This window comes from Nanorana parkeri, unplaced genomic scaffold (assembly GCF_000935625.1).
Source record: "Nanorana parkeri isolate BGI_ZX_2015 unplaced genomic scaffold, ASM93562v1 scaffold245, whole genome shotgun sequence".
NCBI lineage: Eukaryota > Metazoa > Chordata > Amphibia > Anura > Dicroglossidae > Nanorana > Nanorana parkeri.
The window spans coordinates 1430769-1456240 of NW_017306513.1; the positions used below are offsets into that span (position 1 = coordinate 1430769).

General features: G+C 42.2%; 1 protein-coding gene across 1 annotated transcript in view; it reads right to left on the reverse strand.

Annotated features, from left to right (window-relative positions):
• The window catches only part of BRIP1 (BRCA1 interacting protein C-terminal helicase 1), a 227098-nt gene extending 201994 nt beyond the window's left edge, over positions 1-25104 (reverse strand). Inside the window, 6 exon segments of the mRNA XM_018556660.1 lie at positions 1008-1109; positions 3762-3892; positions 7902-8066; positions 17184-17295; positions 21216-21313; positions 25097-25104. Of these exon segments, the coding sequence (XP_018412162.1) occupies positions 1008-1109; positions 3762-3892; positions 7902-8066; positions 17184-17295; positions 21216-21308 (603 nt within the window). The 5' untranslated portion in view covers positions 21309-21313; positions 25097-25104.
• Between the last annotated feature and the right edge of the window lie 368 nt (positions 25105-25472).

Sequence of the window (25472 nt, forward strand, 5' to 3'; positions counted from 1 at the left end):
CAACATTGTCCCAGCAGCCAATGACTCATCCACTGCTCCACTTAGTTGTCAGCCGAAAGATTCCCCAGCAGACAACCAAATGTAAACAAAGGGGCAGGGATTCAAGCTGACATCATTGACCAAATATGGCCATTGCCATATTTGGGTAATGACATAAGCCAACATTCCTGAAACCTTTGTTTACATTCAGCTGTTGGCCGGGGAAACTTCCAGCCGGTAGCTGAATGGGCAAGGGATTAGTCATTGGTGGCTAAGACTTAAAACCAACCTGCCCTGAGAAAAGCTGTAACATCCATGACAGCTTCCAAGCACAAACATGCCTTGATCTTTGCTACACAGCAATCCCACTGTGTAGTAAAGTGCAGGGTACATTTACTTGCTTGTCTCTCTATGCCAAATTACAGCTCATGTTAATTACCTCCAGTATCATTATCTACAAACTTGCAGTTATTCTTTTTGAATTATCATAGCAATAGAGACACATTGTGAAAGAATTACATAATTCTGTTGCATATGTCGGAACTGTTAAACTGTTGCAAAGCGTTCATGAATTAAGCACAGGACTATTTAAAGGGACCATATCACCAGACAAAAAAATTTGCCTGCGCTACCTTTGTGTTTATTCCCAGCTAACATGGTAAATCATCTCTTTTGATTGCTATATCCATACAGCAATGTAAAGTATCACTCACAGATAAAACATAAGATTCTACTAGAGCATTTCTTCTGCCAAAATTTCTAAAGAAGGAGCTATAGATTTCGAATGCTTGTATTATTAACATTTATAGTCACAGAAAGGTATCACTTTGACAAAAGTTTATTGCTTTCTATGCCTCTATAAGGCAAAACAAGTGGTGAACAAGTGGTATTCCAAACAAACAATTCTTCTGCAGCTATAATTTCTTATAAAGATAGTGCTGATCACATCACTACCACAATTAGGTTACAGTACTTACTTGCTGTGCTGTAGACTCCGAAGATTCACCAAGAAAATTAGCAGGGTCAACTCTATCTTGTTGATGACTACTCGATGCCCCATAACATTCACTCGTATCATCATCATCATCAATAAATTGCACACCTTTTTCAAAACAGCGCCGTTTTCGTGTCTGTAACATAGGCAAAAAATAAGGCTAATAAAACAAGGAATCTTGACTAGCCACATCTCACTTACAGCGAGTTTCAGGAATGCCAATTATAAGCTTCATGCATTTTTTTAAAGTATGGAAGTGCTCCTCAACTAGCCAGCGGGGTACACTGAATTAAAGGAAACGTGCTAAGAAAACTATGAAGTCTTGCATTGCTGACCTCCTTCTGAACATGCATGCTCTCTTGCTTTAATACTTACTACTTTGGGAGACATTGACTAGGACGTGATCAGGCGGATCACTAAACACAGAGTGGAGTCTGAATGTCAAATCTGCATAATAAACTCCAGGTCAATTAATTTGAAAGTATTGAAAACGGCAATGGAAGCCTCATCAATAAAGATTTCCTTTAGAGGTAAACTAGATTGGCTTTAAGACACATTTATGAATTAGGTTTATATGTTTTTAATATTTTTTATATCAAAATAATTGAAGATAAATAACATTTATACAAAAAAACATTGTACATTCCCTTTAACCATTTGCCATCGGGAGCAATTTCTGACTTTTTCCACACACATGATAAAATCTGTTTGTTTTTTTTGGTTAGAAAACTGCATAAAGCCCACAAACAATTATATATTTTTGGAAAACAGAGGAATAAAAAATAGAATAAATAGAATAAAGAATGGTAGTTGCAAATTTTATGTTGCACAATATTTGCACAAATGTTTATCAAACCAATATATTTAAAATAATATGCACTAAAAGGAATTTTAGCACACAAAAACAGAATCGTCGTTTTTGTGCATAGGAATACTCGACAGGTGTTTGTGTTTGTATGTGCATGAACGTAGACCGAAAATGTCACCGATAGAACCCAAAGAAGCTGATGAAGCACAGGTCATGCTTCATCAGCTTCTTCTCTGGCTCCAGCAGCCAGAGAAATGACAGACTGAAACTGGAAGTGATGTAATACACATCGCTTCCAGGTTCAGTGATCAAAGGGAAGATTAGCCGCTGGAAGTGTGCTGATCTCCCTCTGATCGAAGTGCACGGACCTGCCATGCCAGTCCTGAGCCCACACAGGGGACAGCTGGTGGCAATGGCAGAAGAGGGGGACACACACTCCCCGAGTCCTGAAAAGCAATCGGACGGCTCTAGCAGCCTTGATATTGCTATAACTGCTTCAGAACAGCGCCATTTGTATATGCACAGTGGTCCTGAAGTGCTTAAAGAGACAATGTTACTTTGCCAATTAATGGTATATTGCCTAATGTCTGCTGACAGTTCAGCCCCAGCAAGGTGATCAAAAGACTTTCCAAATCACCAATCTAGAAAACATATGCGGACCACGAGTTCTGCCTTTACTTACCACATATTTTTCCAGGTCAGTAAAAGTATTAAAGAAAGAATCAGCAGGATCGGGAAGATTGGGAGAGTCGTACTGTGCCACCCTCATTTTACCCAAAATGAACAAGTCAGTAACAGAAAGGGTCAGATTTAAATATTATTTCTGTGATGGGTAGCCAGAGAAGGTGGCACTTTTAATAAGCCACTGACCATGTAATACAGAGGTATCATAAAACCACCTCTAGCAGGGTCTACAAAAGACTCCTAATTAGGCCCTGTCATACATACCCCGTAGTAAATAATCTTTAGGGCCAATTCAGAAATAGCTGCACTCCAAGGGTCTTCAGCAAAAATACGAATATTTATTTATGGAGCAAATACATACTCCCCATGTGTGCTCAGCCGCTAATGGGTTTCTCCATTCCAGCTTACTTTCTATGAGTAGAGATTTCCGCACAGAGATGTACATACTTTTTGGTCTCTAATCAACTGTAATTTCATTCTGCTAATATGTTGGTTGCCAGACTGTGAAACTTTGTCAAATGGAATGTATATAGAATGGTTGGTATTAGGTGTTTTGTCTGCTGAGCATGATAAAATACTCCAGCACAACTGCCTGATACATCTGTTACATTCCTGTCTGAGAATGTGTTCCAATGAAAACATGTAGTGGTGGCTACCGTGTATAAAGGTAAACTGCTCAAATAACTTGCCTCATTAGATCACTCTGATGGTGCGTAGACCATTGCCCCACAAGCTGGAAAATCTCTGCACAGGGTGAGGCTGAGTGTGTACTGCATCACATTCTGATCGCAGCAGTGGGATCTAGGAGTGTAATTACCACACAAGGCACCTAGCATTTTCACAGGTTCCCTTAAATACCAGTATAACATGCTCCTTGAAGCAGGGCCAGCAGGCTTGTTTTAAGCAAAACAAATGTCTGCTGCAGAAATATCGCAGAAAAGAAAGCAACTGGTAATAGGCTGTCCGATGTACTACACCGTATCCCAGATCCCATTAAAAAAATGTCATTCCACTGCAACTGTCATTTTTTATCCTAATTGAAAATTAGCAGAATAGCTGTTAAGGGAGTAACCGCTAACTCCTAGACCACTGTAATTCTACATTCAATGTCTGATAACAAGTCATTATTCTACCTGACATGTCTTTGTGTGTGGCAATAATGAAGCCATTTGTAATTGGTAACAGTAACATAACTTGATATAGAGGGTGCGTAATGACCTTACTAACTCACACAGGGGATAAGGAAACTAAATAAATACTTATCTGTAAAGCAATCCAAAATTGGGATTTTATTACCTGCTGTTCAAGAGGTGATTGCCGGATGCGTTTTCTATCCATTTGAAAATCATTATCTTCCTCATCTGTAGCAAAAGAAGCTTTTTTTGCAGACAGCTTTGAAGCTAGAGTTGATTTACTTCTGCTAGCATCTACGGGAGAAGGGGAAAGAATCAAGTGAAGTAAACTTAGAAATAAAAGACATGTAGTTATGTATGACATATAGCTAAATACATAATTTCTCAAAATATGGCCTATGTTAACAGACCAAACTAAATAAAACAAATGTTTTTGAACAATTTGTAGATATAGACCCTATAGAATTTATATTTAGTATGCTAAACACTAAATTGCATCTCATTGCTACATATCTCCTGCACCCTCTTTGCAGCCACTTACTATCTACAGACACTCACTCCTGTGTTGATTGCATAGCATTTCTTAGGGCCGACTACCTTATGATAGACCATGTGAGAGACCATATCTGCATAATTTGCACTGAACCAAGCACTTGTAGTCTCAAACACAGGAGCACGGGTGGGAGCTAGGAACCGAGCCACTGTAATAGAAAAGTGCCTGAATAAGGTCTTCATAGTAAGATCACCAGCTATTGTTTTAATGAAAGCTGCAGATATAAAAAATATTGAAAATGACTTCTGGTATATCACTAACTCTATCCAAAGGCTTCTCCAATGCACACTTTCGTTTGTGGAGAAACAACAGTGCCCTCTTAGGTCAGAGTGATTGCGTCTCCAGGCTATCTGATCACCTGATGGAGTTTTTTTTGAAAAATTACTTCTGGAAGTTCATTAACCTATCATTAACCTATTAAAGCTGATGATGAGAGGTGGGTGTTTGGGTTTTCTTTTCATTAAAATGTTGTTGATAATGGATACTACCACAGACACACATAATCCATCATATTCCATGAAGGGAAGTAGGGCAATAAACCTTCCTCAAGATGGAGTCATTATTCATAACTGTTTTCTTGGAGAAAAAATAACAAAGAAAACTGCAGGTACTAAGAATTTTTTAGATCTCTCAGGGACTCCAATATTGGGAAAAAGTAGTCTCAACCCAACTGTCTCTCCAAAAGATGGCATCACTTTCCCAAATAGATTTTACTTAAATGGCAACTGAAGTACGTTTGTCATGATTAAAATATCCACAGTAGGCTGCCATTGTTGACCTCTCCTTTTGAAAATGCTAGTTGCCTGGGTATCATTTAGGTTTGACTTCCCTCAGTGACTCACAAAGTCCAATTGAGCTCTCCATTTAAAACCACTAAACACATTCCCGGTGCATCAAAACAAAAAGGTGTTCAATGTCTTACAGTTCATTTTCTTGCTAAAGTAGCCACAGAGTAGAAAAGCCTGACCCTTGCCAGCATACAGCAGACTGGAACCTTTGATCTTTGTTGGAAAACAGTGATCTCTCTGCAGAGGTCCTACATGCATTTTAGACCCTGGACCAAAACAAGCACTTAACCCTTGCAGTGCGGGGGTAGCCCCACTGCAAACGTTAATTTGTCATTTGCCCGGAGTTGTTCTTTAAAGGGATTGAGACTTTAATTAGGCTTCAGGGGATGGTCAGCAACTGCAGCCCCTGTATTTCTCTCAAAGGTCTACTCTAAAAAGTAATGATTATGTGAAGTTCACTGAGATTATTGGTAATAGTCAGAAGAAGAGAAAGATGGGGCTTTTAAAAGGTACCAAATGACAATTCCAAGGCAATGAAAGGTAAAAAGGTATTTTATTTAAATAGTGATTACAAATGTGTTCCGTTCAAATAAAATTCATTAAAGAAAACCAACTGATCAGATATCTCCTAAAAGACTGTGTGGCTTTGGGGCGGCCGTGCTTGACGCTGGGGGCCCAGGACAGTGTGAAGCACTGGGAGCCTCTCTCTTCGATCTCTGGCTGTGATCAGTTGGTTTTCTTCAATTAATTTTATTTGAACTGAACACATTTTTAATCACTATTTAATAAAAATACCTTTTTACCTTTCATTGCCTTGGAATTGTCATTTGGTACCTTAACAGCCCCATCTTTCTCTTCTTGTGACTATTACTATTTCCAGGGGTGCGGTGCCGTATACTCAGAACCTGGCCAAACATGTAATTATCTGAGATTATTGGTAGCTGAGTTCTGACTGCTTGCTGTGAGTTGCTGCACATTAAAATAGCCATATAATATGTGCTTTCCTTCCACATTTTTTCGCTTCTTTTGGAAAAAGAAAAGTTTAAACCTGCAGTTTTCTTGGGTAAACATAGAGTAACCTTCCAGTGTATTTCCAGTTTTGCTGTCAAATTTTAGAAACCCCCACTATATGTTTGTTATGTGTTCCTAATCGCACAGCATATCTACAAATTATTTTTAACAAATGTTTCTTACTTGTATCGCTGTGGATTAGGCATTTGGGCATACTGCAAGCTCCTCTGTACAGTTTTAAAGTGACATGAAACTTTGTGTCTCCTCATTAAAAAGACTAGGGACACTCTGAGCTACCTTTTATTAACATACAATGCTTCTGGATTTTTAAAGAAGAACTATTGAGAGAGTGAAATGCACTCATCCCCATACCTGGAGCCGGCGTGTGGCACTGCAGCTGTCACACGTTGGCTTTATTGATCGAGAACTGAGCGATCACAAACCGCTTCTCGCTCAGTTCACGATCTCCCGGCAGGGAACGGTGTTGTCAGTCACCACTCCCTACAGGGCTTCCCCCCTCCCTCTCCATTCCTCCAGCACTGACTGGAGGGATGGATGGGGGAGGGGGCGGGAACAGCTGGCTCTGCCTCTAGAGAGGCAGAGACAGCTGTCAATCAGGCAGAAGGGTGGATCTCGACAATATTGTTGGGATCTTTCCCAGCTGCAGAGCAACTCTGCCCTGTCAGCATATAGTGGGTTATATGCTGAGTTTTGGGTTACAGGAGGACATTAGTAAATGTCCTCCTGTGACCCAAAAGAGAAAGTAAGCTTTGTGAATGAGAACACGTAACAAATATAAAATAGGCGTTATCCCAATTTGGCTTCAAATATGGAAATACACTAGGATGCACCGATACCGGTATTTTGGTACCGAGTACGAGTACCGATAATTTTTTTTCGGTACTCGCCGATACCCATTACCGAGTAACGGAAGTCCCATTCAGGAAGCCAGGTGGCGTGCAATGACTCGCCACCTGGCTTCCTGATTAACAAGAAAGTTCCCTCTTACCTTAGTATGTGCAGCCTGTCACCCCCGGGGCCTCTCCAGCGAGAACCCGGCCTTCGTCCGGTACCCAGCAGGAGTCGTCTGGACGGCCAATCAGGAAGCCGGGCACGTGTAATGAAGCGACGCCCTGCTTTCTGATTGGCCGGGAGGCCGGCTCCATGCTCTCTTGTCATGAGATGACGAGGGAGCATGAAGCCAGCTTCCCGGCCAATCAGAAAGCTTGGCGTCGCGTCATTAGACGGCGCCCGGCTTCCTGATTGGACGGCTCCGGCTGGGTACCGGACGAAGGCCGCATTCTCGCTGGAGAGGCCCCGGGGGTGACAGGCTGCACATACTAAGGTAAGGTAACCTTACCCCACGAGGCCAGCTTCCTGATTGGCCAGCTTCCCGACCAATCAGGAAGCCAGGTAGCGCGCCATTACACGCTGCCCGGCTTCCTGATTGGCCGGGAAGTCGGCTCCATGCTCTCTCATCACAAGTGTAATAACGCGCTGCCCGGCTTCCTGATACCGGAAGTACTCGTGCTAGGCATCGGAGCATTTGGGCGAGTACGAGTACTTGCCCAAATATTCGGAATCGGCACCGATATCGATACTAGTATCGGTATCGGTGCATCCCTAAAATACACTTTAAAGAAAATGTAATTAACAGCCAGGAACAAAAATCCAAATGAAAACCAGAACCCAAAAATACATTTGCAGTGCTAACTGATGGTGCTAGGGTTTAGACTAAACTAAACTTTCAGCAGTATTGCTGGCTTTGTTTAAACAGCATTTCAAAGTGTGTGAAGTGGCATGTTCCTAACACCGGCAATAGTTTCCCAAAACCCCTGGGTCCTGATGCACTTCCACATGTCTGACAGTCAACAAAACATGAATACCTGTAAAGCAAATTGAATGGAAATGCGTTGCTGTGTACAATTTGAGTAATATTTCAAGTTGTTACCTGTGTGGGATGAAAACTCACTAGAAGAGGGCCCAGCATTACTGAAGGAGGTAGATGTGGATGCCTCACTACTATTTGGGATCTTTGAATGACACGTGCAGCCACACGGAACAGCCTCTTCTTTTTTCCAGTCTTTTTGGGTTTGATCTTCATCTACAGGCTTTTCTATAATACAACAGTATAAAGATTTGTTTACAGATATATTAAATATTAATAAAGTGCTAAAAATGATCTTTGATAGTAAGCGCAGAGTGTAATTGTAGGCTCACAGAAATGTACAAAATAACCAATTTTCGGCATTTTATTTCTGATAGAATGGGGAAGGGTTCACTTTCTAGATGGGTCTTAAGAACAGTTTGTTACCCCAGCAGGACGTTCTCAACACTTCTTTATACAGAATTATTTTGATATGCACCATGGTACCTGGAAACAGAGCATTCCACCATTAGTCGGACATTAATAAACCGCTGGTGCTGAGCTGCATCTCTTTACTCTTCCCCTGTTCTTCTCTCCCAATGGGTATTATTCACCACTGCGTCTGAAATAAGAACCACTGAAACGCCTCCTAAGTTGGGAGATGAGCAATTCAATCCACCAATTGGGAAAATCTTTCCAACTGGGAAACCTTGATGATTTCTGGTAAAATGCAATTTGTTCTTATTTTGCTGGAATACACGCATAGGAAGATGCATATTAACCCTACCTGCTAAGAATCAAGACAATCTATGAATCCTGGCTTCATGAACTGCATCACTCTCTGCAGATCAAATCTATTCATCCAAGAAGTTTAATTTTGTGAGACTTATCTTTATTTCCAATTAATTTTTGGTTTGAAAATGAAACCCAATCTTCTAAAGTATAACTAAGGCCTTTCCGCCCCTGAGATTAGTAAAGCTGACAGGATGCAACAAACAAACTGACTCAGACTTTGTTCTGAAGAACATACTGTTTAGGTAAAGGCTAAAGATGTGTTAAACTACATAAAGTGTAGGGCTGCAACCAACTAATCGATTAATCAGTAATAATCTTATGATCGATTAGTTGGTTGGATCCCCTAGCTCTCTCCTCCATGCTCGGAGGAGGGCACAGCAAGCAGTGAGCGGGTGCAATAGCCAGCCTGTTATTGGCTATTGCAATTTGAAATGGCCAATAGCAGGCTGGCTATTGCACCAGCTCACTACCTGCTGTATTTACATTGAGCTGACATCTGCGGAATCTTGCCACTGACAGCTGTAATTCCCTGGCTGAAGATATTCAAGCGATCACAATACAATTATTAAAATATATATTAAAAGGTGGGCAAAAAGTAAATTTTCATATTCAGCCTGACAAATTCTGCTGCGGGAATTGCGTTACAGTGCAATTCATTCCAATGCCACCCCAAGCGTGTCTCCCACCCACAGGGTGATCGCCCGCACTGGAACGCACGGTACCACAATGCTGTGCTTTCCAGTGCAGTGCGATTGCAAAAAATTGTGCATGCAGTTTTATTCTGAAGTAAACTTTATGTTTGTAACACTGCATTTGTGTAATTTATTTTAAATTAAGGATGGTATTAATTTTTTTTATCTGATTAAATCGGGGAAAAAAAATCCGCCAACTAATCGATTATGAAAATAATTATTTGTTGCAGCCCTAATAAAGTGAGAACAGAGAAAACCTAACTGGGGACAAAAAGGGGAATCTCTACGATCACATATAAGCAGTGACCATTATAGTACAAAACCAAAATATGTCCACAAAAAGGGGACATTCCTTTCTTTATAAAGTGACTAAACACAAAGGCAAGGAATAAAGTAATCTCAGATGTTTACTGCTCTCGAGTTTTAGTATGTGTTAAACCTGGTCAACTCAAACATTTTGCTATGAAACATTTGAGTCTTCCCATTCTGTGTATACCTGCACTTGCTATTCCCAGGGCAGCCCTAAAATCTCACACATGTAACCTCCTGGGAACACACAAAAAAAATAAAAAACCCAATAGTTAAAAGTAGTAAGAACATCAATGTTCTCCACGACACAGGAAGCCACATTCTCACAGGAACACAACTGTACTGCGTAAGAATTCAACTCTTCGTGTCCAAAATCCATTTTTCATTACTTACACAATGCAGGGGTTATCCTACTTTTTTCAGTTACACAGAGGCCAAGTCATTGCTGCTTACATCATTAAAATACAGGCAAATGAAGCTATGAAATAAAGAAAGCCTGCAAAAGAGAAACATGCAAAGTGCAATGACGAATAGAAAGAACCAAATGAAAACGTATATGACTAGTTGCTATGAGCTAATGCACATCAATGCTGATAAGCTCAAGTGGGATCATCAAACAAAAACCTGCCAAGCACTACATGCATCTTAACCAGTGACCCCCAAACTGCGGCCCATGTCATTTTAACTATTTATGGCCTCTGTTTATTTATCAAATAAATAAGACATTACATGCACTATAAAGGCTTTTTCTTCCTATATCATACTGTAGGAATTATCTGTGACTTGTATGAGTGGTAACAACACCACCAAGGGATTGAAGACAGTATGCAGTCCGTTCCATTAACCCTTTCACTGCCTTGCCCTCCAGGACACTTTTAACCTCAGCTGGCCACACCATTTTTGCAATTTCTCCCATTGTTTAGATTTTCGCTGCATTGCTAAGGTTTGTAAAATACCCCTCAAACCATATCTTTTCTGAAAGCACAGGCCCAGTAGAATAAAAGGATGGTGCTACTAATTTTGTAGGTCCTCAATATAAACCAATAAAAATACACAATAAAATTGATAAAGGCACACTAAAATCAGTATCACTGCACAAAAAAAATAAGACTAAATCTAAAAGATAAAACTGTATTGAGTTAATAAATAACAAATATTTGTTATTTGTTTTTACACAATGGTAAAAAAAATGAAGTAACGCAAAACTGTAAATAAGCGACTTATGTTAAAAATCTTTTGCTCACTGTGCTGGTGTGTGTTGTAATAAATTGATACAGGCGTACATTTAATCACAACACAGCGTATCACAATGCACGCCAATGCATCACAACACTTTGCCATGCGCTGCCACAGTTAAATTAATGTCATTTTTAACAGAAAAAAAAGAAAAATCAAGCTCTGCGATGCGTTCTAACAACGCACAACAGCGCATGGCTTACACCACAATATGGTGCACACTGTTGCACATGTATGTTATCTGTGTGTGTGTGTGGGGAGGCGGGGGGGGTGTTTTATGTATTTGTTATTTGCTTTAACTGTTGGGGGGGCTTCAGGGAAATGTCAGAGATCTAAACAGACCACTGGCATTTTCTTCTTGAAATAGAAAAAGAAATTGAGGACACAGAGTCCTCTATCTCTGTTTCTGCAGCCTCTGTTCTAAATGAATGGAAAGCACTCAGTACAGAGGCTGCCCATTTATTCACAAACTGGTGATTTAAATATTTACTATCATCCAGTTATGAATGGGTAGAAGCCTCTTTACTGAGTGACATTACCCATTCAGAAATGTATGAATGAACAGGAAGTGATTTAAAGCACTTCCTGTTCATTCATAACTGGGGACACCTAGTACTATGTGTCCCCAGTTGTTTACAAACATTGGAGTGATCAGATCTGCATACAGAGGATCGGTAACTATCACAGATATTTACTAATCCTCCGCTCGGTCATCCGCAGAGCTGCTGTTATCCTAAAACTGACAGGATGACAGCGGCTCCGCTCTCCTCCCCGCTCGCTGCTCTCTCCTGCCGCTCAGGCATCCTGATCAGTGGCTCCCTCCTCCGCCCCTCTGCTGGCCATTTCTCCTCAGATCCCCGCTGCCTCATCCCATACAGACATGGAAGAGCAGCGGGGATCTGAGGAGAAGCATGGAGTGGCTCCAGGCGGAGAGGAGACGATGACAGATGCTGGAGGTGGCGCGCCTGAATTTTTGGTTAATAGCCGTCATCATGATGACAGCTATTATTTTAAAGGGGGCTGTTCTGGTGTATGTTCATGGTCGCTAAAGCGACCATAAGCCTATAGCAGAAGAGAGAAAGCCACCGATGTAAGGTTTACTCACGTGGCCAGCTGGAAACAGTTGTGTTCCGCCGTAAGCCTTATGTCAGTGGCAGGGAAAGGGTTAAACCACGGGACTCTCATCAGACTAGGACAATTGGCATTTCAAACACCTATTGACCTCTAGACCAAAGGATCTGGTGAGTAAGCTACAGTTTTGGGTGGAGGTTAGCTTCAATTCTGACACTTTCTGTAGTAAAAGAATAGAAGCAGAAAGTTGCTGATGTTATCTGTTTGGTATATTGAATTGTATATCATGCTTGTGAGATGCTGGTGGTCAGAATGTTTAAGTATCAAAGTATTAAAGGAGAACTATGGGGTCCTCCCGTCACCCTAAGCTCAATAGCGCAAGCTGCAGCTCGCGGTATACTGACATGCCGCAGCTGAAACGGATCCCGACAAATATATGGATACGCCCAGCTGCGTGAGTGACAGCTGGCTCTGCCTATCTAGAGGCAGAGCCAGCTGTACCCGCCCCCTCCCCCGTCCATTCCGCCAGTCAGCGTTGGAGGATCGGAGAGGTGGAAATCCAGTCCCATCCCTGTCACGGCTTTCTGCCGTGACAAGATCGAGAAGTGAGCGAACGCCGGTATGTGTTTGCTCACCTCCCGATCTACTGAGCCGACCTGTGACAGTCTCATTGTCACAGGTCGGCTAGAACTATGAGGATGGAGTGATAAGCAGTCACCTCATAGTTCTCCTTTAAGTATTGACATACTGACACCGCGACTGATCAGAAACACGCGATGATCTGCTGTTTATGTGTTTTTACTAAAGCACCATGTAACTTGCATTATTCTTCTTAAAAACCAAAAAATTACCTGAGACTAGTACATATTAGGAGGTACCGTTCAGGGTTATAATCTCTAAAGAGTCCGTGCATGACTAATATGGGGGCTGCAAGATCGTGGCCATTAAGCCAAACACTTCATATTTTCACAAATGTTTGAGGACTGCCTCTGCGACAGTAAGTAAGATTTTCTATAGCATTAAGTTGACATTGTCTATCCAAAAACAGGTTTGGGTGACTGGGGAGATAAACCATATTGTGCTATTGTTTGTCTGGCTAAGTACAGGGTTCAAATTACTGCCAGTTCTATGTTGATATCAAAGAGGACTTTCAATATAGCAAGAATACCCATGTTATAATATCAAACTTCAAAACATGTGAATGAATCCAATGCCGCAAGATACACTTAGGCCATAACAGGGTGTTTCTATGGAAAAGGCGATACATTCCCAAGGCAGTCCAGGAAAAACACAGCCACTGCAAGAGGTTCAATCGCCAGAGCAAAAAAATAAGGGTGAAAGTGGGCGAGCGATCATGTGATGTCATGTGACCGTGCTAACCAATGAGAATTATGAGCATTCCATAGTGCAAGGCTGGGAAGTGCGGTGTACAGATCGCTACACAGACAGACATGTAAGTGCAATGAGGGCCTGTGGAGGTGGCAGGTTGCTGTGGGTAAGTTAATTTTTTCAGTTTGTGAGAAAGTAAACTTACCCCTTTACTATCCTGCTACTGTCAGCATTCCAATCAACAGCTCACACTCCCTGAGTAGCACTGATGATTGGAGCAGTGTGCAGGGGACATGCGGGACCGCTGGAGTCCCAGACAGCAACACTCTCTGTTGAGCAGGGGCCTGGCTCTCCAGCATACTACTAATAAAGGGTATTTTCAATGTTTTCTGTAGCAAATAGAAAGAAAACAAATAAAAAAGCCTAACTGCACTACAGTAATAAAATCGGGAGGTTCATTTGAGCTTTGATTTACTTCATTGGTAATGTTACCTCATTAATCTTATGGCAAGCTGGGCAGTTCTGTCTTGATCCTTTCTTAACAGCAGATGCTTCATTCATGACATGCCTGTTTAGTAACACAGTATATATGGCTGCCAGTGTTTGCCTAAACTGCAGCACAGGACTCATAAATGGCATTCATGTGTAATGGCACAGAATGTGTGATATTATCACTCACCAACACCCTTCATTCAGGGCAATCATGTTTAGTTAAGCAGTATTTTTGGTGTCGGCATTTGTCCACTGTACAGCAGAGGCCTTATACATGATATTCAGGTATAGAGATTCAGTATATGTGGTGTCAGTGTTTGTCCACCGGTCAGCAGAGGCACTATGCATGGCAAACATGTGTAGTGATGCATTATGTGGGGTGTTAGTGTTTGACCAATAATCAGCAGAGGCCTCATAAATTCATGTCTTCAGGTCTGGACAGTGACAGAGAATCTCGGCAGGGAGCTCCAGGTGCTATAGTCATTTCATACAGGGCATTTAAGCGTAGAGAGTCAGTATTTATATTGGCATTGCATTTCTACTTCACAGTGTAGCCCTCGTCTATTAGTCTTATTTGGGTGACAAGCATTGTGCTTATATGCTTGTACAATAGATAGGACTTCATACTCCGCTTTACATACAGAAAATCTATTTTGTAACATCAGTGTTTTCTATGCTTCTGCTTTGATGAAAATAAATGTGGTCAGAAGCTTCATAAGAACCTAAGAATATACAGATTCCACAGATGGTCCTAACATCACCTTACTAAGTTTTACAGGTTCTACTCGCTGGACAGGATGGAACCATTTCGAATATTTCAGAGATCACTTTCAGTTTCCTTCTTCCGAAAGGTTCCGCTCTCTCCAGATACAGAATTTTATTGGGTCTATTGCCATAGCTCGTAGAGAAGGAGTAATATGTACTCCTTTCAAACTCAAATTCAGAGATGCATCACACAGTGCAGGTGTCATATCGCTGCTCTATTCACATATTCTTGATTCCCCCTCAACTCTTCCGCCCTTGAACGTCAATAAAAAGAAATCTGACTTTGGGGTGTTCTAAAGCTAAAAGAGACCTGGACAAAGATCTGGGAAACTTCAACATCATGCTCTAAAACTATAAAGCGATTTCCAGATGGAACTTTGTACCAGTGAGGGTGGCAAGGGCTTTTCCTGGGTCCTCCCCACACTGCTTCTGTAGCTGTTCTGAACCAGGGACCTACATACACATATGGTGGCATTGCCCAGTGGCCAGAGCCCTGTGGTCAAAGGTGTATAGGCATATAGCTATTATACTGGGTCACCCCATAGATGCTGATCCCAGTGAGGCCCTACTCAACAAGAAGCCCAATAATAAATCGAAACACTGTTTCAAGTTACTTGAGTGACCCCGAAACGTTGCAATAAGTATGTTTTTGCATGGACATCATTAAATAGACGTTATTCTATCTACTATTGGAGTGCCGTTGTCCATAATTGTTTTTAAAAATTATAGATGGCACCTAATTTTTGAGGTATTGGTAGAACATTTTCAAATTCAACTCACTTTCTAAAACATTCCAGAAGACTACTACTTTCTCTATTGAAGAACATGTATATTATGGTGGAAGGAGTTGCAACCTTCAACTCTCTCCTCTTGGATCCAGATAATAAACAACAGCTTAACAATGCAAAGGCTAACATATCAAAACTTGGTAATATGCTAAAATATACTATACATAAATTGATATGTGTATATATATATATATATACACACACACACACACACACACACACACAGGTGTGGAATTCCTATCGCCCGACGCCACACGCGTCAAAGCCGCACTGCCGCGCCAAACCGTGTATCCAAACCTCTGTTATTATCCTTAGTGGTGAGACAAGTTGTTTTACATGCTGGTTTGTGAGTGTGCCATGATGCCTTTCTACTGTTTTACTGTTCAAAGCCCATTTCGTGTGCACCTTACTGTATAACTGGTGACAAATTGTTGAGTGCGTTTGTCGTTTGTTTTGCTTGACCGATTTGGTGCAGCGACGCATGGGGTTTCTCAGCTGCCATTGGGATGTGCGGGATCCCTTGTGTGTTCCTGTGCTTTTAAGGAGGCTGGGCTTCCTCCTGACAAACCTGCACCCAATTTGAAATCTTCCGCCCCCCATGTGCTCCAAGATGGAGACTCTCATAGTTTAGAGTTAGGACCGCACTATAAGAGGTGCCTTGGCGCGGCAGTGCGGCTTTCACATCCTCTGCAGAAGACGTGTATCCAAACCTCTGTTATTATCCTTAGTGGTGAGACAAGTTGTTTTACATGCTGGTTTGTGAGTGTGCCATGATGCCTTTCTACTGTTCTCTTACACACACACACACACACAATGGACATTAAAGGGTAAGTTCATTTTCCCAGGTAATATGGAAAAATAAAATTACCCGATGAAATCTAGCCCCGTCTCTCCCAAACCGCCACCCCCCTGGCTATACATACCTTTCGGCGAACAATCCCTCCCCTCCGCCAGTATGGGTGTACTATCTGTACCCCGTACTGCTGTCCAGCGCAGTCCTCCCCTAAGCATTTTGAATTTCGCTCGCAAATTGCAAGCACTCATTGGTCAACGTGGTCAGATGACTGCGCTGACCAGTGAGAAGCGCTATTTAGCACAGTGAAATATGTTTTGATTAGGGGTGCAAGATAATAGTATAATTGCGATATCGGGTATTTGGCCAAGTGCTCGTACTCACCCAAATGCTCCGATACCTTCCCTGATATTGGAACTTACGTCGAGATGAAAATTTCCTCTGACTGGTAGGGGAACATGGAGCCAGCTTCACGTGCAATCAGGAAGCCGTGTGGTAAGTAATGAACTGCCTCCTGGTTTTCTGATTGGCCGGGAAGCCGGCTCTTTGCTGATTGGCTGGAAAGCTGGCTTCCTGGCCAATCAGCATCGAACCAGCTTCCCGGTCAATCGGGTCATTACTCGCCGCCCGGCTTCCTGATTGGCCAGGAAGCAGATTTCCCAGCCAATCACAATCAAGCAGGCCAAACAACATGGAGCAGGCTTCCGTGGCAATCAGGAAACCGGGCGGGATGTCATTACCCGCTGCCCGGCTTCCTGATTAAAAAGGGAAGCCTGCTCCATGCCAGCGGAAGCACCGGTATTCGTTTTCAGTGTCGGCGAGATTGGAAAGCAAAATATCGGCACTCGATACTGAAAAACCGGTATTGGTGCATCCCTAGTTTTTTGTATCAGGACAAGTAGATTGTCATGAAGGACATGTAGATTTGGCCCCCGCTTTAGCCCTTGGACAAGTAGTTTTTTTTTTACATTTCCACACCCCTGATACATACATGCATATATATACATATACACACATACATATACACACACACAATATTTAAATTACAAATAAAGGGTCCAGTAAAACATTTGTAACTCAGTGCTATATTACTCACCATACTGAGCCTGCTGCCATGCAAGAGCAGAACAAAGTAACGCTAAACTTTTCCCGCTTCCAGTGGGACTTTCCAGCAAACAGTGTTGTTTGCAGTTCAATCCTCTCACAATCTGAGTAAACAAAAGGAAATTCTGTATTAATAAATGAAACAAAGGTAGTGTTACACTGCAATGGAAAAACAAGTTAATTCTTCTAAGCACACAACAAATTCTTTTAAATACCGACTTTGTCATATAAACTGAACATCATTTATAATCAGTGGAAAACAGATGAGGTAGATGTGTAATCCATGTGAGGTGATGCTGCCATCTTGTGGCCTGAATTCAAATGACTGAAAACAAACAGATGCAGTGTACAAGCACTTCCTAGTTATAAAACAGCCAGAGATTTACAATGTAGTCTGGTTTTAGACTTCATGCATTTAATGTGAGTTTGTTTCAGGCACAGATTTTCCAGGTGTGAACATTTGGTGTAGTAAAATGACAGCTAAAGCTTTTTTCTTTCCCTGGTGTTTTAGAAGAGCCATTATAACACCATCATCATCATAATAGTATTTATCACCATCACAACGTAGCATTTATTGTAATAGGAGTATAAATTGTGCCTGAGGATTAAAGTAAAGTGGTCAGGCTAAAAGTGTAGTCTAGGGGTTAAGTGCATGTCAAAGGTTAGATGTAAGATACATAAATGTTAAAAGGTCATTAGGTGATATATAAGTGTGAAAAGTGACAAAAGTTATTTATGCTAAAAACCCGTATGCTCAAATTTCTAACTGGTAACTTGTGCCCCTAAGATATGCTTTTTTTTGTCCCCTTTCTCCTGTGTATTGCCAGTACTAGGCAAAACATGGGAAAGACACCTGATGTGTTCAAAATGTTATAGATTTATGCAAACACTATATACTATGGTAATTGGAACTTTATTCTAGAAAGACAAAACAAACATCAATAAAAGCAGATATATATTTAAAAAAAAGTTTAAATAGAATTAGTACAATATATAATTTTGTCTTGCCATCGTTCCCTAAAAGAAGTAGAAAAGGAGCACTCTGGATGAAATAGGGAGGCCCTATCAAACTATTGCAGAGCACATGCTTACAGCAAACATGCTGAGCATATAACATGTGAGCACAAACCTCATATCAATAGGCTGCAGGAGACTGCTTCACTGACCAAGTTGTTCTGCTGCCGCATCAGTGATAATAGGTCTGCTTGAGATGTCTGGCAGGGGCACCTGGATCATAACACTGTCTGCACAACATAAATGCTTTCCATACATACATTTTAATCTATTGTGTATGTAACTGCTTGCCTGTAGTTCAGCTTTAAGAAATCTGTCAACACAGGACCACTTTGCAAAGATAAGTACATGCATTACATAGTTAAATAGTATTTGAGGTTGAATAAAGACACAGGTCCATCGAGTTCAACCTTCTTGTGTAAAGGTGCCCACACACCTTGCGATAATCGTACGATAATCTCGGGAAATCCCGCGATTGTACGATTATCGTAAGGTGTGTGGAAGCCGTGCGACCTCTACTACTGTAAGGTCGCACGACTTTTATCTTACGAACATGTTTAAAAACCCGCCGAGAATCGTACGATTTTCGTCGGGTGTGTAGCATGTTCGTAAGATAAAAGCCGGACGGCCGGTGTGCGCAAGCGCACACTGCCCGTTCGGCATTGCGGTCATCAGAAGCCCGCCCCTCAGCGGGGCGGGCTTGCGATCATCTCAAGTACGATCTGCCTGTCCAAGATAGGCAGATCGTATGTTTTTTTAAGTACCTTACAACCATCGCAAGACAAAAGTCTTGCGATGGTTGTAAGGTGTGTGTCCAGCCTAAGTGTGTGTAGTGAGTGCATGTGTGTATATGAGTCCCTTTGTGGTCTTAGGCTTTAAGAGTACCTGTATGTTACGGTCTGTGAGGAAGGAAGGTATTCTAGTACATCTTTTCTTTATTAATGTTTCTTTTTTCCCTGTAAACCTGTCATGAGAGACATATGAGGGCTGCCTTTTCTTTCCACCATTTGAAAATACTAGATGCTTGGTGGTTATACCAACCCACTGCTTCAAATGTTAGGCAAACTGGATTTGTTGCATTCCTTCATTCTACTGGTGCTCAGGGACACCCTTATATCTCTAACACAATACCAGGACTTTAACAACTTATTGGTGTTTCCATTTGGGATACAAGGCCGTGTCCATGCCCCAATACTAAGAAAGCCAGCATTTGCATACTGGGTGAAGGCACTTGGGGTGTGTTTTTGAAGTGCTGATTTATAAAAAGAGGGTATGTGCTCACCTTCTATGCCTGCTTTTTGGTTAGTATTCTTTTTGCTGTACAAGTGAATGTTGATTTATATGATTTGGATTTCAAGAAAAAGGTTTTTACGGTGAATACAAATATTCTATTTTCTTTCTCATCCATTGAGAGACACAGGAAGTCATAAACCACTGGGACATCCAAAGGCAGTCCAACTGAGTGGTAAGCAAAACAGCAAACAGCCACTAACAGGCCCAACCCAAACAACAGGAACTAGGGACTGCCTGCAGCTAAATGAGACGTTTGAAGGACCTTATGCCCGAAGCTGGCATCAGATGAGGCCCAAACATCCACCTGGTAGAACTAGGGGGCAGCCTTACAAATTTAGATGACAATGTCCTGATACTGTAAGCCCAAGAGTCACTCACAGTCTAAGTAGAATGCCTATTCCTTGCAACCATAAGCTTGAATGATCTGAGCCACCTAAAGATGGTGGAACAAAAGGAACCAGGGTACCCTTCTGGTGGTCCATGTGGAATGGCAAAAAAGACAATCAACCTTTCTGAAAGAAAAAAAAGATAGGTAGACTCACTCAGTCCGAACCACATCCAGACAACACCAAGAGCAACGCCTCCTTGCGAGAACAAAAAGGGCCCATTTGAAAATAAAGCTGCCAGTTCAGACGCTCGCCTCACAGAGGTGATGGCTACAGGAAAAACCATCTTGTGTGGTAAAAGTAGAGAAGAATGTCTCTAGAATGTCAGAGGAAGCTACATGGCAAAGTCCCTATACTAAGGTCTTATTTAAAGAGGGAGGCCAATGTTTCCTGAAACAGAAAGGAAATGTGAGAAACCATTTAGATATTGCTGAGAATGATGAACTGGTCTAGACCCAGTAGAAGGAAAGAGAGGATTTGTCCAACAGAGTAGCTCCTGGAGGTCAAAGCCGGTAGAAGCCCCCACACACCAAAGTATGCTTTCCATGTCCAATGACAGACCTTGTGGGAAGTCAATTTCCTAGTTTTAGCTATCATAGGACCCAGAGATACTTCGATCCCTTAGATCCCCCAGTGGAAGAACAATCATGACCAGACCCAGATGCCCCAAATGATACATCAGTTCCAGTGACTTTTATGTGGATCTTAACGTTCAGGATCCACCCAAACCACTGTAACAGTCAGAGATGCATTGTCCTCACCAACACTGAAAAATGGCCAGGCCAGGAAGGGGGTGTAAACACTTGGTCTTTAAGGGGTTAGAGTGGTTTCAGTGGTAACCAGCAAACGCTGTGTCTGGCTTCTGACAAGCTACGTGTATTACTAGCATAGCGTGGAGGCCCGCTGTGCATCTTGCGTATCCTGTCAGCAGCGCGGCGCTGCAAGGATAGTCTGGTCATGCTGACTGGTAACATTTTTGACTGACTGGTGAGACACCCTAAAATTTTTCAAGCCCAATAGGTTAGTCTTTGAAACAGCAGAGCTGAGGAAAAGATGTCCATCCTCCTAGGACACTAGTAGGGTTGCTGGTAGTAAGAGGGGTAATGCTGGGCTGGCCTGCTGTTTTTTTGTGTGGCAGTGTCTAGTTCTCCAATAGTAGTATATGCCGAAGGTTTATTGCTACCTACAAATCAATGAGCCGCACAGACAGGGTCCAATTTTTAAACAATCTGAGAAGACTGGCAGACTTGGACAGAGATGAACAAATAAGCATAAAACATTTAAAAAACAATAAACCCTACTTAGCAGTCACTCTAGTAAATGTCACTTACCGAATTCATCATGGCAAGCTGTGATGGATAAGCTTTGCATGGGAATAAAATTTTTACTCCACCAATTGTATACTCTGAACGCAGAGAAGACATTTTTACTAGAAAAAAACAGAGACATGCATGTTCACATAGCTGTATTTGTTATATTTACATAATAATAAGGTACATGTAATGGCATAACATAACTATGTGCACATTCTGAAATGGTAGAAAGTAGCTTCCAAACCTCTAGAGCAGTCAGTACATTCACAGCCAGAAATACTATGTGCAATGGTTTGTAACTGGAAAAAAAAAAACCTTTTATCTGTCACAGCTGAAGTTCCCTTCAATCTGCTTTCTCTTGTGTCTCACATGCTCCACCTCTCAGGCACTACAGCTCCCAGGGGGAGACTTTCAGCAACAGAGACAGCGCTGTCACTTCAAAAATCAGTGCGTGGGACAAGGTGTGGCCAGGAGCTCAGGCTTGTTAATTAGCAGTGGCAATGCTGAGAGCCAGGCCACCTGCAACATTTTTTTCATCCCACTCTAGTGCGGGCAGTGCAGAATCATTGTCACACCATCACAGGAACCTGATTGACAACTTTACTGGCAGGATCAACAGATATTGGTGGAACTTTGCAGGGAGACTAAGAGAAAACCATAAGTGCAGATGTACTTATAATGAAGTGTTTGAGGTTGGGGGAGGTGGTGTGGTCTACAGACTATAGAGGGGCAGACAAGCAGACTGTGTACAGCAACCCAGATCGCTTGTACAAAACGGGCGCTGACTCCCCTGCTCTACATTTAGCCCTGCTTGCCCACAGCAGGGCTATATGTAGAACAAAAACGACTTCATGTCCCGGGCATTGGTGTGTTCACTGTTTTGCTGTATTGATTGATGAATTAGTACAATAAACAGGTATTGTAATTATTCTTTATTATGACAATTTTGAGACACTTCTTAGTAACTTTCTGTTCTGTATCATCACATTTTTTTTTTACATGCACCAAAGACTTTCTTCTTCCACAAGCTATGTGCACCATAAAACGTGGGGCCCTTATGTATAAGGTCTTGGGAAAGAAGTCAGCATATTGTCAGTGTACTAAATGTAATAGGCAAACAGAACAAGCTTTTTCCCATTTGTTTCAATACTCTGCTTCTGGGTATTATGGATTAATGTTTATCTATTCTCCTAATATCTTGGATCTAGTTTTCAATGGCTTTTAGAGCATTCATTGGTGAGGTGGAGGGCTTTTCCAGTTATTGCACAGAGGAGCAGAATTCCCAAGAAATTGTCCCGACAATGAAATTTGATGTTGCTCGTCCTAAGGATTTCTTCACGACCCCCCACTCCTAACCCCATCTCACTACTCTTGTTGAGATAAAATATTTCCTGCGAGCATGCAAAGGAGTTACATTCATGGGGCCTGGCCAATCAAGCGACCAAAGACTCAGGACCTGGAAAAAGACCAGGACAAAGATAAAAGTGTTGGCGAAGCAGAAGAGCACTGACCTCACATCACTGGTGGCAGATAAGACTGCCATAATGTGCTAATGTGCTGTGCATACTAGCACATTATGGCTCATAACTCCAGGGGTTTTTTTCTTACACAATTAATAACTGCTGTAAGTGTTCCTGTGGTGACGACTTTAATGGTGCTAAATAGCAGCAGATATGGATATCAGGCTACTACAATCAGACAATTCACAGAGCACACAGGGATCCCCAGAAGTTTGGGTGGTCTAGTCTGCGAATCTCAATGAGACAAGAAATAGGGCCCGCCCCCTTCCATGATTGCCCAGCGTAGTGTGGGCCCGCCGTCTCGACCACAGACGCTACGTGAGATATACACTAGAGCTCTGTAGGATCCAGGACAAGGTATGTACATGTACAAGCAGTCATTTTGTTAGATCAGCTGCCAATGGCTCACATGCTTTATAAGGCATGTTATAATCCAGATCAGAGCTTTAAGAGTCATTTCACAAGTCCGCAGGGATAATTTCCTTTCTGTCACAATCCACAACAACAGTATAATCCAAAAATCTGTACCAGGAGTCCTGTGATGAACTACAATTTCACGTGTAGTTTACTAATCTGTATCAAGATTGTAGTCCATCACGTGAGTGAGCTTGGAGCGGTGACTACTTTACAACACACACAGGGACCATGGGAAACAAAAGTAGCCACGCTCCAGAAGGAAGGACAGTGTCGGCACCAATTCAGAGATGATTTGAGGGTCTACAGCTGAGTGATACACAAATAAGATACATTTTTGTTATTAGTAAAGGTACTTCAATGTATTTTAAAGATTTAACTCCTGAGTTTAGTGTCACTTTAACATTACAAAATATATCAGTTGCTAGGTCTGCTTTCAACTACGAAAAAGTCACTGTCCTGGTAAAAACATGAAGGACAGGAGTTCAGATTCTGCTTGGTGCATGCTTGTTCTGTCTTATCAAAGCAGACCTTTACCCATATCTTTGAACACATACTTCTAGATAATTGCAGGCTTTGTATTCTGTATACCTTATTTCTCTTTTCTGCCCCAGTTTTCTGAAAGTGGCTATGTTTACTAAGGGCAAATTACTAGATCTCCCTTTACTTCCTGGAACTCTGGCACATGTGACTAGGACTAAGGATGGGCTCGGGCGTGTTCGTTGCTCCACGTGCCGAGCTCGCCAGGAAGCTGACAGCGTGCAGCTCCAATCACAGGCACTGAGACATTTCCCGATCTCTGCAGCTGTGGACCGGGAACATGTCTCAGTAGCTGTGATTGGCGCTGCCAGCTTCCTGGCGGGCTCGGCGCGTGGAGCTGCAAACACGCCCGAGCCCATCCTTAACTAGGATGTGTGACCATGCACCTCATCTCTGGGGAGGAAAATGCCTTTCCCTGAGATCTCATGAGATTTCCCAGCAATGCTCTGGTGATGTAATGCATCACTCTGCCAGAACTGGACCAGGAAGTAGATGAACTCTATTTGTAAGTAAATGCAAATCATGTTTAGCTAATGAATGTAAGATGATTTCATGTCAGCATGCAGAGCTGCATCCTGATGTGATTCTTAGTGAAAGGGGGTAAAGGTCCACTTCAAGGTCTTATTCACACAATCACAGCGCGTCAATGCGCATTATGCCTACTGTCCATGAGCGTTGCGTTAAGCCAACACATTCCTTTACTGTCAACGCACCAAAAAGATGCATTGGGGTGCAACTCAGAATAAATGGCACTGCATTGCAGGAATGCATGCAACATGCATTCCTGCAAAACACGATTGTGTGAATGGGCCCTAAGTGACAAAGGCAGAAAAAAAAAGACACCCATACTGTAATCCTCACAGGCGGACTTTATTCATTACCGCACATTTAGGGCCCATTTACACCAGGTGCACTGGCAGCCTTGTCCAACGCAGTCCCAGAACAAAAACCTGGATTTCATTTGGCACGCAGTACTCTTCTTCAGCGCAGCACGGTGCGATCAACTACAACCCCATCACACCACACTGTGACCGATACAACTTAATGATATGTCATTTGTGACATTTCAATATCATTCTAAAAAAGAAAACAGTGCAATGCGTCAGCACTGCTCCTCCAACCCTGGTGTGAACCAGCCCTAGGACAACCCATTTATTTGAAAATGCACCACAACAGATGGAAGATCGGGCATGCACTGTTTCTTGTAATGCATTGGAAATGAATGGCAACACAATGCATGGGTGTGAATGGGCCCTGCACATAATCAGTATGAGAGATGCCTATATACCACAAGCCCCATAGGCTTTGGTGTATTCAGTGACTGGACGTGTATCCATACCATGTAGTCCAGTTTATTATGGAAACAATGAGCGCTTTCTCTGCCATTGACAGTTAACTTTAGGAGGGCCAATGTGCCATACCTACCAGCACTGCTGATACGCCACTCGTGAGTCTGCTTACATCCGGGAACCACACAGAACGATTCTTCCCGGGTCTATTCTGCCCCGCCTCCCTTCCAGCTCCCCGCCAATAGAACGTGTAATTGCAATGGACCAATCGTTGTGGGACCTTTCTTCGCACGCAGTGAAGTGTCAGAGGGGAGCTGTGATTGGTTGGCGGGGGTGTCGCTCTTGCTCCTGCTGGGAATGAGGAACTGTGTGATAGTTGCTGTACGGTGTAGCTGGATTGTAACACGTTGTAACTTTTTTCTTATTTATATTGTGATATTATATATAGAAAACAATGGAGGGGAAAGGTGATTTTTAATCTAAATAAAATAGGAGGTGTCCTTGCTTCTGAA